This window comes from Mustela putorius, unplaced genomic scaffold (assembly GCF_011764305.1).
Source record: "Mustela putorius furo isolate JIRA1106 unplaced genomic scaffold, ASM1176430v1.1 tig00000228_pilon_pilon_pilon, whole genome shotgun sequence".
Classification (NCBI taxonomy): domain Eukaryota; kingdom Metazoa; phylum Chordata; class Mammalia; order Carnivora; family Mustelidae; genus Mustela; species Mustela putorius.
The window spans coordinates 34689129-34701261 of NW_025421322.1; the positions used below are offsets into that span (position 1 = coordinate 34689129).

The 12133-nt window shown below is 52.1% G+C and overlaps 1 protein-coding gene and 1 long non-coding RNA gene across 4 annotated transcripts in view; both read left to right on the forward strand.

The window, feature by feature from the left end:
- The first annotated feature begins 704 nt into the window (after nt 1–704).
- On the forward strand, nt 705–6600 carry LOC101677343. The gene is made up of 6 exons (XR_198819.3): nt 705–1043; nt 1439–1621; nt 3020–3115; nt 4260–4323; nt 4778–4823; nt 6050–6600. It is a non-coding gene; the product is annotated as an uncharacterized LOC101677343 (long non-coding RNA).
- Nucleotides 6601–6864: 264 nt separating this feature from the next.
- The window catches only part of KHDRBS3 (KH RNA binding domain containing, signal transduction associated 3), a 186628-nt gene continuing 181359 nt past the window's right edge, over nt 6865–12133 (forward strand). For all 3 annotated transcript variants that reach the window (XR_006606195.1, XM_045078157.1, XM_045078156.1), the window contains exon 1: nt 6865–7414. Coding sequence is in view for 2 of the 3 variants with exons in the window: in XM_045078157.1 (XP_044934092.1) it covers nt 7327–7414 (88 nt within the window). In the remaining variant the exon portion in view is untranslated. The remainder of the gene's footprint in view (nt 7415–12133) is intronic.

Consider the following 12133-nt stretch of genomic DNA (forward strand, 5'->3'; position numbering starts at 1 on the left):
CGATCCCAGGACCCTGGGATCATGACCTGCGCCCAAGGTAGAGGCTTTAACCCACTGAGCCACCCAGGCGCCCCGCGTCAAATCAATCTTAAAGAAAATGTATCTTTATGGTATTGATAGGACAGCACTTTTTTGTAACCATTTTCACCTGGATTGAGAAGGGCTATAGGTGCAGAGTACACACCGGATTTCACCAAAAATTTAACAGGAAAAAAGATCATAAAATATCTCAATATTATAAAAGTATTGATTACATGCTGAAAAATTATTCTGGATATAGGGGGTTAAAGAAACTATGTCATTAAAATGAGCTTTACCTGTCCCTTTTCACCTTTATTTTTTTAAGATTTTATTTATTTATTTGGGATCAAGAGAGAGATAACAAAAGAGAGTATGAGGGAGAGGGAGAAACAGACTCCCCGCGGAGCAGGGAGCTTGATTCGAGGCGGGATCCCCAGACCCCGGGACCATGCGGGAGCGAAGGCAGACCTTCAACCCACTGAATCACTGAGGCATCCTTCCACCTTGTTAATGCGGCTGCTAGAAATCTTAAAATTGCACTTGTGGCTCCCATTATATGTCTGGGTATGTTACATCTACGCTCTCCATGTGGGGCTTGCTGGGCGTCAGACTCTGTGTGGAGCACTTTACATCCATTTACTCATGGAGATCTTAAAGGAACTGCTTGTGGGAATGATCTTGTCTTCCTTCCGCAAGTGGGCAGGCTGAGGCCAGAAGAGGCTGCTTCACACAAAGCTCTCTTTTGGTTGTGGGTAGACCGGTGGCTGGGTTTGGATCCTCAGTTGGTGGCTGCAGCCATTCTGTGCTCAAGGGTAACCTACTGCATAGAACTGTGCCCGGATTACCGTGGTTGGTGCAGTCCAGCTGCCGTAGCTTTGCAAGGCTGCTACCAGCGAGTGTGGCTCGGAAACCCGGAGAGAATTCATTCTGCAGCTACGATTCACCAGAGGAAGCTGGAACTTCACACACATACCCCACGTACCAGCTGCCATTCCAGGCTGGATCAAGTGAATCAAGATTGCGTGAGTGTATTGGGTATCCTAGCCCCCCCGCCCTCACCCATAACAGCAAACAAAGGATTTCGAGGTGTGTATCCCACCATCATATATCCATACAGGGTAGTGATGAACGCTGTGCATGGGAAAGCTAGCGCCAGGTGATACAGAACCCAAAGCATGGAGTCCATAGGGACACCTGGGAAGCCCATGGTTACTGACAACAGTCCACTCCTGTTCTGAAATGTTTTCTCGTGCAATTCAGTGGGTGTGAGTACAGAGCCTTGACTTCATGTCCCTTCTTCCTCCACAGCCATTTTTGTTAAGATTAGCTCCTCATTTTTTAACAACAGAAAAGCGCAAGCAACCACTGGCATTTTTTTTTTTTTTTTTAATGTGACCTGGATGTGTTTGCTTTGCAGGAGACTCTCCAAATGTCATCACTCCCTTGAGGGCTGATTGGACACGAACCTGACACTTCCCGAAATGCTTTGTATGAGCATTGTGCCGAACTCAGACATGCGCAGGTTTGTTGTAAAGTGTCTGGATAATGTGGCTGGAATTGTTTTGTGGACAGCTCTATGCACGTCGACAAGCAAGAGTGGGTAAGGAGATGGACGTGGATCTTTTTACTACTGTGGCAATAATAAGTTATATTTCAGCAACAACTTTCAAATCACAGCACCTTACAAAGCACCAGAGGTTGTGATAATTTGATGTGTTGCTGAAATATAGCAAGTGCGCTGGCAGTCCAACATCACATATCCCCTTTTAGTCCAGGAAGCGGGGGACAGAAGGCTGCGGCTGCACAGAGGGAAATAATAAAACACACTTCTACGATGGTTATATCTGGGAGCTCAGAGCACTTTTCGGGGTTTTCTCTGCAAATCTTTATTGTTCTCATCAGATCTCAATAAAAGAGGATGAGAACAACAACTGGTAGCGACTCCTTTACAACCTCAGAGACAGAGACAGAGAAAGAGTGGGGTTTTGGAAAGATTGCTGAGCCAGACAGAGACGGGGTCAGTCAAGGGGTGACCTGCTCATCCGTACACACCTGACTGGTCGTGACACACCGACCCTGGACACGGCAATTCTTGTTATTTTCCGTTACCTCGTGCACTTATCCTTGAAACAGATAGAGGCTCAGCATAGAGAAACATCCCTCCCGTGACCTTCCTTGGCCTCGTGCTCACCTCCTACTCTGTGTTCTTCTTTTCTCTTCCTTCTGCTCCTGAGTTCTTCTCCCTCCCTCCTATTTCCCCTTCCTTCTCCTCTTTTCCTTTACCTTCCATGTTTCAGTCTTTCACCGAAGAAGATGCTTCACTCTCCTCTCTCCTGGGAAGGAGTTAAATCCTACTTGTGATTCCCTTTTGGGGGCTTCCAAGCCCCAATCCAAGCGGAGATCAACCTGACTCAGCAGGAACTTGTGAGGGTGTGTCCTTCCACGTTTGGCCACGGGGGGGGCGTGTGCGCAATACTGTGGTTCTCCTCGGAGGCTCTGAGAACCGGCCAGGGCTCCCTCCCTGTGGACCGAGGAGTCTGCTGGAGGGCCAGGGCTTTCAGTCTACCAAACAGCGAGGGGAGGGACTGGACTTTCGGGGAACACGAATATAGAGACAAACAGGCGTCTTCAGTATGTGAGTGCCTGAACTGAAAGGTCCCACTCCACCCGTCGTTAGACGCGGGTGGAGTGTGTGTGTGTGTGTGCGCGCGTGCGCATGTGTGTGTGCGCGTGTGCATGTGTGTGCATGTGTGTGCGCGCGCGATTGTGTGCATGTGTGTGTGTGCATGTGTGTGCACGCGCGCACACGTGCATGTGTGTGCGTGCGAATGTGTGTGTGCGCGCCTGTGTGTGCATGTGAGCCCCTGACAGATCAACGGGTCCTCAGTGAGGCCCTTCGGGGCTGATGGCTGGGCGTGGAGCTTTGGAAGGCTCCGGACTTTGAGGAGTTCCTCCGTGTCCTCCCCCTCACGTGTTATGCCTTTTTAATCTACTCAAGGTTTGAACGTGCATTTCCTGTCGCTGTCTGGAGCCGGGGATCAGAGCGCCTGTGCCTGGTGCCTTTCTTCCTGACACGTAAATGAGTGATTTCTAGGTAAGGCTGTGCCATCTTTTGGTGCTTGTCTTACATGACAAACTCGTTTGTCTCAGGTAGCTGGGAAGTGCTGCTGTCAGAGGCCGCATTTCAGAAGAGTGGACTTGAACGGGTGTCAAGGGCTTGCGGCAAACTGACCGCCCAGCCAGGTGCTCGGGCTGTGCAGGCAGAGGGGTCCGCAGATACCCGGACGCCAGTGCCATGTGGCCCAGGTGCACAGGAGCGGGGACGATGCTTGTGGGGAGGAGGGAGGAGGGAAAATCAAAAGCCTTCAGCACGGTCACTTAGTGCCCATGATGAGCCTTGGGAATCTGCTTTGCCACCATCCTGGAAGACACAGATTGCTCTCTCAGTGCCCAGAGACAGTGAGTATCTGACTCAAGATCACACAGAGAGCAGGAGAGCCAGGGGTCAACCCGAGGCCTCGAGCTCCTGGTCCAGTTCTCAACTTCACCCCCCACGGCACTGCAGGGTCTTGGGAGATCTGGGATAGTGCTCACCCTTCCTAAACCGAAGGAATAGGACGCTTAGGGTGTGAACAAGCAATCTGGTAGCAAACATGACAACTCGCTCCAAAACATGCCGCCCGCTTTTGTGTATTGTCTGAGGCACGCGGTTGCCGTGGCGATGTCTGAGAGGCTGGCCAGTACTTGTCCACTCCAACACATGGGGGCCGTAGGTGGGGGCTCGGGGGGATTCTGACAGACAGCCGTGGTGCCAGTTGGCTCAAGTAGCGGGGCTGCTCCCGAGATGGCATGGGAATGGCGACACTTGATAAGGCTGGCTGTAGAAGAGCCCCTCTGTCTCTGGGGCTGGGAGGTGAACCCCTGAGACACCAGCGATGGGAGAAAAGCTTCTTACTGGAGCCCAGGGCGTCCTCTCCAGGCCAGTTGCAAAATATGCAGATGGGACAAGTGGCCCCTGTGGCCCTGCCTGAAGCGGCTCTGTGGAAGTCCGTTTGGTTCACGGCTGGTCCCTTGTACCCAAAGCAGACCCTGCCCTTGGCATGTGCTCAGGAAATACTGGCGGATGCCTGCAGAGATCTCTGGTCTGAAGGTCAGAAGACCTGAGTTTGAGTACCAGCGGCAATGGCTTGCGAAGTAATCAGAACTGTTCCTAACACCAGATTTTCTCATCATCTCAGGGATCTGACGACGAGTGCCCTGTGGAGTGGCCATCTCACGAAGACCCACAGAGTCTGTGGAGAGGTGCGTGGGGGCCCCACAGCCAGCAGTCGACCAGCTTGGTGGGTGGGGACAATTTCCTGAGCATCTCACAGAGACATTCGTCTCCTTCCTCCCTGGAGGACCCCATGTGGGTACTCACGGTGCTAGGCACCTGCCCTCTTGGAAGGTTCGGAGAGAAGGAGGGTCCAGAGTGGAAGATTCAGTGCCTTTGCTGTCAGCTTCCTGGTGTACAGCCCTCCTCCCCAGCTGCCAGGGGGACGTGTCTGCCGGCCTTGCCAGTGGAGGAGGGCTGGAGCCGCTCACAGCTGTCAGGAACTGACACCTGGGAGGGAAGAACAGGGAAGGGGGGAGAAGGCCTTAGGGTCTGAGTCTAGGATCCCTGACTGATAGCCATGGGACTTAAGCAAAAGTATGGAATTGCTTGAATCTCAGTTTCCTTATTTATAAGTGGTGATAAATAGTATCTTCCCTACAGGTCGTTGGGAAAACTGGAAATAGTGAATGAAAGAGCCTGGCCCTTAGTAAGTGCTTAATGAAAACAGCAATTACTCAAAGTGTGGGCAGTTACCTGGGCAGAGAGCCTGAATGGAAAGGAGGCTGTAAGACCAAGTGATGAGGGGGCTGCTGAGCGTCCAGCATCTGGTCCCCATTCTCCTCCCCTGGGGCTCACCGACATCCCAGAACACTCCTTCTCCCTTCCACCCTTTAAGTGTGGCCATCAGGGACACACACCCTAGCATGTAGGTCCTGTGATGCAGGAACAGAAGCCGGAGGTACGTGCATTCCTTTCCAATGCTCTAAGAGAAAACATAGCCCCACGTATCCTTCCCAGTGCCCCCGAGGGCTGCTCGCTTAACCTTGGTTTTGGAGATGTGGTCCACATTTGTATCTGTATCTGTATCTGGATTCTCATCTCTCCTTTCCACTGGTAGGTCACAGGAGCAGGAGAGTCAAAATGGCAAATTCAGGCTCTGGGGGTTGCAGAGGCTACACAATTAACCTACCCTTTGACTGCTTCTTGAGAGTTCAGAACAAAGAGAGACGTGAACATTCCTTCTGGGAACTCTGAAAGGACACTTCTGCTGGGAGCCACTGCAGTCTAGGGGTGGAAAAGGGGATGGGGTGTTTGTGCATGAGTGGGTGCTTGGGAGCTGAGACTCAGAGCAGCTTAGCGATCCTTGATTTCCACTCTCAGCGTCTCTGGCTGTGGAGGCCTTCATGAGCCTGGGAGGAAGATCTGCCCCAGGCAGCTGGCCACAGGATCCGCATTCCACTGGTCTCTTCCTTCAACAAACATTTCTGGTGCCCCCACACCTGTCCCAAAGGCACCAGATGCTGCAAAACAAAATTCTAGCTCTGCCCCTGAGATGCTCAGGGTCTTCTGGAAACAGAATTACAGCTGTGAGCCAGGGCTGGCCAGCGCAGGTCCAGGTCCAGGGAGGGGAGGAGGGGATGGTGCCTGGACTGCTTTGCAGAGGAAGTCTTGGAAAGCTGTCCAGGAAAGGTGACATCGAGGCCAGGACTTGGGGATGGGGTTTGGCAGGGGAAACCTAGGACAGACTCAGGAGTCTTTGGCTTGCTCAGGGACATTTTACTCCACAAGCTGAGGAAACCTGAAAACGTCCTGAGGGAGGGCTTGTTGGGGAAGGGGACAGAAGGGGACCTAGGACATCAGCATCCACGTGTGTCCAGGGGACTCTCCCCATGAGGGGACAGGCTCCTGCAAGGCTCCCTCTTCCTCCTCCAGTCACAGCTCTTTCTTGGAGAAGAGACACTCGCCGGTGGCAAGTCGGGATGACGAAGGCGCCCTGAAGGGCGCGCGCTTTTATGTAACCGACATCGGTACCTGGGGTCCCTCGTTAGGCACCGAGAGCCCAGGCGTCAACAAAGGACAGCGCGCCCGCCTATTTCCTTGCAAAGAGGGGACAGCAAAGCGAAATAAGTTAGGGAAGTCCTGAGAGCCTTATAAAGAGCGGGCGGTTCGCCCGGTTGCCGCTCCCCAGAGCACGCCAGGGCGATCCCGGACTCCCGCCCTGACCGCTCTCCCGGTCCGGACTCCCCGCCCTGACCGCTCTCCCAGCCAGGCCTCTGCCTCCCCTCCCGGGAACGGTCGCCCGGTGACCTTGGGCGAGCCGCCCGACCTCTCCGGGCCTCAGTTTCCCGGCCTCTGCGTCTGCCACCGCCGTGACCCTACAGCAGGACTCCCCCCGCGCCCCCGGAGCTGGAGCAGAGCGCCCCGCGGGCCGGAGGCGCCGGGACGCCCTTCCCCGAGGACGGCGGCGCGGCTGGGGGCGGTCCCCCGAGGCGGCGGGCGGGGCGGGGTGGGGCGGGGCGGGCGGGGTGGGGCGGGGCGGGCGGCGGGGGCGGGGCGGGCGGCGGGGGCGGGGGGGGGGCGGGGCGGGGGGGCGGGGGGGGGGGGGCGGGGGGGGCGGGGGGGGGGGCGGGGGGCGGGGGCGGGGGCGGGCGGCGGGGGCGGGGGGGGGGGGGGGGGGGCGGGGCGGGCGGCGGGGGCGGGGGGGGGGGGCGCGGGAGCGGCGCGCAGGCGCAGGCGCGGCGGGCGGGGCGGCGGGCCGGGCGCTCCGCGCGGAGGCTCGGAGAGCGCGGGGCGGCGCGCGGCGTGCGGGTCGCGGCTGAGCTGGGCGCCGGCGCCGGCTGGCGGGGCTCGCCCGGGACTGCCTCAGGCTCGCCGAGCTCGCCGCCGGCCCGGCCCGAGGGTCCTCCTGAGCGCGCCGGCCCGCGCCCGCTCCTGCTCGACCCGCCGCGGAGCTGTGGGGGCCGCGTCCCGGAACAGCGGCCGCCAGCCCGGGGCAGTCGGCGGCCACCCCCGGGGACCGGAGCCGCGCGGCCGACACTCGCCCCGTGCCGCCTCCGCCGGGCCGACCTCCGGGCTTGGCTCCGCCGCGCCCCGGCCGCGGCGCCTGGCCCGGGTTGCGCGCCGCTGGGGCGCGGGCGGGGTCGGGGGTTGCGGGGCCGCCGCTGCTCGCCTGCCGCGCGTCGGCGTCCCGGGCCCGGCGGCCAGCGAGCATGGAGGAGAAGTACCTGCCGGAGCTGATGGCGGAGAAGGACTCCCTGGACCCCTCCTTCACGCACGCTCTGCGGCTGGTGAACCAAGGTGAGGGCGCAGCTGGCCGGCCGTTAACTGTCGCCCTCGGCCGTTGGGGCCGGGGGAGTGGTGGCCGGGGGCGCGGAGACTGGGGAGGGTCCGGAGCGGGTAGAAATGCCGGGCTCTGGGTAGGCGAACCTGTGGGGTTGGCTAGAAACAGACCTGGGGAGGCGGGAGGGGACCCAGGTAGTAATCTGGGGGCATTTGGGTGGGGACCTGGGAGAACGTGGGATACCTGGGGGGGGGGGGAAGGGAGATGTGCCTTTGGGAGGCTTGGCGGGGGCAGAAGGTTGGGGCGTTCGGCTGAGACTTGAAGATCTTTGGGGACTCGAAGATACCCGAGGGAAACTTATGGGTAGGGGACGTTGAACATCTGGGGGCTGTGGCGGGGTGGGGGTTAAATGATCTTATCGGAGGGTAGTTTGTGAGGGACTCGGGGATCCTCGTGTGTTTGGTGTGTCCCGGGAACTGAAGAAAGAGCTGGAGCAAAATGGAAGGATGCGAGGGGATGAAATGCACACGAGGTGAAGGGAACAGGTGCTTGGATTGTTAGTGAAGTTTGAGGACCTTAGGGGAGGTTTGGGGTCAGACCCTGCGCATTTCAGAGGAGAGGGACCTGGCGGTCTTAGTGGCAGAGCCCAGTTCCTCTCCTACCCGTCTTTTTCTCCCATGCCGAGGCTGTAGCCACCCTGGCAGCGTGGTCCGCCTTCCTGGGAGGGGGTGGGGGCAGCTCCAGCCAAGGATTGCAAGCTGGCCTTGGAGGGGTTGGTAGGGGAGAAGAGGCCCACGCAATTGCGCCCTTCTTGGCTTGCCTGTCTTCTCTTTGGGAAGCTCTGGGTGGGTCACCCTCGCTGGGGGCTGGCTAGGGGTGGGGAAGAGTGGGCAAGGAGTCTTTTGCTGCCTCTGCCTTTCAGCACTGCTCAGCCAGTTCAGGGTGTGAACAGCCCTGGGAAGTACAGGGCACCGGGATACAGGGACATATGGAGACGTGCCTACTACCTAGGGCGGTATTTCCTGGCTTGTTCTTCCTCCAGCTTCTTGAGTAATCTGGGATGGAAGGTAAATTAAGCCTGCTTTCCCAGGCACAGTCCTCAATTCCTTCTGTATCTGTTAATCCATGTTTTGGATAAAGATGGGTTTGGGGGGCCACTGGTGTCTTTTTTCTCTGGGTGATGGCAGAAATAGTATCTGGTCAGATCTGTTACCCTTTGCATGAATCACTCCGTGAAGTGGCAGTTTGTGGTCCCCAAGTTAAATCGGGTCTGCTGATCTTAATGCTGTCCCTGGTTCTTTTATTGTTGGAAGTGAAGGATGAGGCAGACATATTCTATTTGTATATAGATGTCTATATTTTAAAACAGCAATCTCCAGCATTTGCCTATTTCAACCAGTTCTTCGGAGTAGGGTGTGTTGTCGACTGGTGGTGGTAGGGGAGAGACTCAGTGTCTCCAAGAATTTAAGCATGCATGCCGTTTGAATTGTTGAATAGAAATTGGTTTTCAGAGCTTTCCCATTTTATTATATTTGCAGACGTATTTTTATTTCTTTAATAAGGTGGGCTTGTGAAAAAGTAATGGGCTTAGATTCTTAAATTAGAGAGAAAGAATTTTCAGCTTTATTCCCATGCTCTTCTGAACGGTTCTGCACTTAGGTTTCTACTCCTTGCTTTTTATGATTTACATATATCTTTTGTTGCCTGCTGGGACGTCTTTTCTATGAAAGAAATTTCTTTGTATGTTGTGTGAGATCAATGGCTTTAGAAATATTCTAGATTGTGAAATCCAGTGCATTTTTTTTTTTTAAATAAAGAAGTTGACAAAGTTATGTTACACTCAGTTAAGGAAACAGCTTAACAAAAGTGTAATGAGTTATTTTGAAAGTTAGAATTTTTTTTTCTCTGTGCCATGTTGTTATAGTACTGTGTTGCTAATGCATTCAAAATTATTTCGGTTTCTGTTTCTACTAGTGTTGATGGTCTCTAGTTACTTGAAACAGATATTGGACAATGTTGCCATTTAGTATTTTTTTAGATGCTGAATCTGATTACCTTACTTTTTCCATAAAAGGTGTAATTTGGGTAAGAAGTACATTTTTTCACATTGAACAGTTATGTGAAAGAAGGAAAAGGTGATATGAGATGCTCTTGTTACTGCTTAGATTACTTCAGACAAGCATGTTTTCCCCTTAACTCATAAGCTGATATCCAGAAAGCAAAGCCCTATCATTTAAAATATTAATCATGCTTAATTATGTAAGTCATAGTGCATTTCTAAATAGTATCTTAAATCTGAATCTGAATGGTTATTAGAAAACTTTGATTTTGAATCTGATAAGCATCTTGTTATTGGCTACAGAAAAGTATTTTTATTCTCATTTAACAATATTTTTTACTCTTTGCCTTGAAAAGAAACTATTTTTTTCAGAGTTTATTCTGAATCTCTATACTGGTGTTAGTGTTCTGACAGTAACTTGTGCAGTGACGATGGTCAGCAGTGAACGCGATACCTCATGTTTGCATGGAGTGTGTTCAAGTTTCCAAGTCTCTTCAGGGTACATGATGTCTAGTTCCTGTCTCATGCTTGCACCGTGGTGAGGTCGACACTGGTATCTCCATTTTTCTGGGGAGGCACCTGAGGAACCCAGTTATGCAAGCTTGTGGGCAACGGAGATATAATTTGAACTCAGGTCTTCTGTCTCTTAAAGCCATTGTTCTGCTACTTAGGTCTTCCTGCAAAGACAGAATAAACTACTTCACACATACTTATTTAAAACCCTGCAGAAATCAATGTCATTAATATGCTTGCTTCTGGTTGACTTATCTTGATTTTCTAAAAAAGTTTCATTGTGTACTTATCTAGTGGTCTTTTTAAAAAAACAGACATTGCTAGCAGATTTATCCTACAGGATTTTAATGCTCCGGCCAAGAGGCACTTTTGCATTAAAGCCCTCCTGTGACCAGTTTATTACTTTTGTAATCAACACATTATGATAATGAAACAGTTTATAAATGAGATGTTGCCATTTTTTTTTAAATCAGTAGTTGTAAACATTGATCAATCTCCTAGCTGAATTATTTTTTTTTTCTACTAATCTTTAAGTAAGAACTTGAGCTGAGATGACATCAGGATGTGTGCTCCCAAGCTAATATAGTCTAGCTCTTATACATTTTCCAGGCTTGTGTTTCATGATGGGCATTAGTTGCTGACTTTCTTTTTATTTTCTCAGGCTAACTGCTTCCCTTCCCCCACCCCCCTAAATACTCAGTACTTTTATTTTTCTACCAAATGTAATGGTTAATGTTTACTTGATGTTAAAACTGAATCAAAGGAGATAGGTTTTGGTATCACCCCCCTTCCCCCGCTTCCATGCCTGTAGAGAATTGACATTGCTGGTTCTCGCCAAGGAGGTTAATTGGAGATGAAAGTAACGCCCCATGTTTTGTGTTGTATTTGCTTGGAGGGGATGTGCTGACTCTTTCAAAAAAACGTCTTTAGTAATGTCTTATGCATTATAATTGAATCCAGCTCTCTGGTACTCCTTTGGATGGTTTTCAATCCAAGCCAAGTAACCATTAAATAAGATTACATAACCCCGTATTTTTAATTATCTGATATACTATATGGATTGGTGGCTGATTCACTGCCAAGTTATATTTAGTGGTTGGTTACAGGGGAAGTGCAGCAGAGGATTCAAGATTAAGCTGGTCGTTTGTGTCCAGATTGATAAAGTTATCTGTTGGTATTTCAAAATAATTTTTCATCTTACATCAGTGTCTCTAGAATCAGTACTCTTCGCGTTATTCAGGATGTGTGTGGGGGCAAAAGTGTGTAAGGGGAGGATCGTTACTAGCCTGATGTGCCATGTCTCTTTGTTCAACAAAACCTGATGGCTAATGTTTCCTTTTTGGTGACCCCTTTTGGAAAATGTTTGTGATTTGCTTGACTATTGTCAGGTGTGTGGAGTAAAGAGACGAAGGAGAATGGAAATTGCAGAATTATATTTAGATGTAGTGTGCGATTCTCTGTTTCATCCAAAAGAGGCTGTGGTTTATTTAGTTTTCAATTGTTTTTCTTAGGGTTTTCAGAGTTTTTAATCATTTTTTTTTGTTAGAAAATGGAGGGGATGCTGTTTCTGAGTTTTGTGGCGCGTGCTATGAAGTGATCCAGGGGTTGGCGTGTGATAGTGTTTCGGTGTCTGGGCATTAGTGACGTGTTGCTGGAGAAGCTGCCAGGCCAGGGCCTGGGCCGAGCGTGGAGGGGCCGAGGGAGGAACAAGGGAGACTCTGCTCCTGAGACAGGAGTGTGCCCACGTGTGTGAATCCGAGAGTGAGTGTCCAACGTGGAGATGTCCTCTCCTTTCTTAAGGAAAGTCTTCAACTGCCCTTCAGCTGTCCTTTTGAAGTGCCGAGTGACTAGATGGTTTAACTCAGTCAGCCTAGGGATGTATTTGAGGTTTTTCTCTGTGCTGGGTCATGTCTGTAATGTGAATACTGTAACCGCTCAGAAGTGTAGAGGTTACTAGCCCAGGTTTTCAGTTGTAGAAATTGAGACTCCAACAACTAAAGTGAGTTACCCAGGACATTGCAAAATGTCCCAGTGAAGGAACAAGCTTTGTTCTTTCCTGAACCACACTGGCCCACAGAGGGAGAGGGTCCCTTCGTGGCTGGGCTGTGATTGGAAGCCAGGTTACATGCCATCCCTTTTTATAGCTTCCCTTGGAATTTGTGCT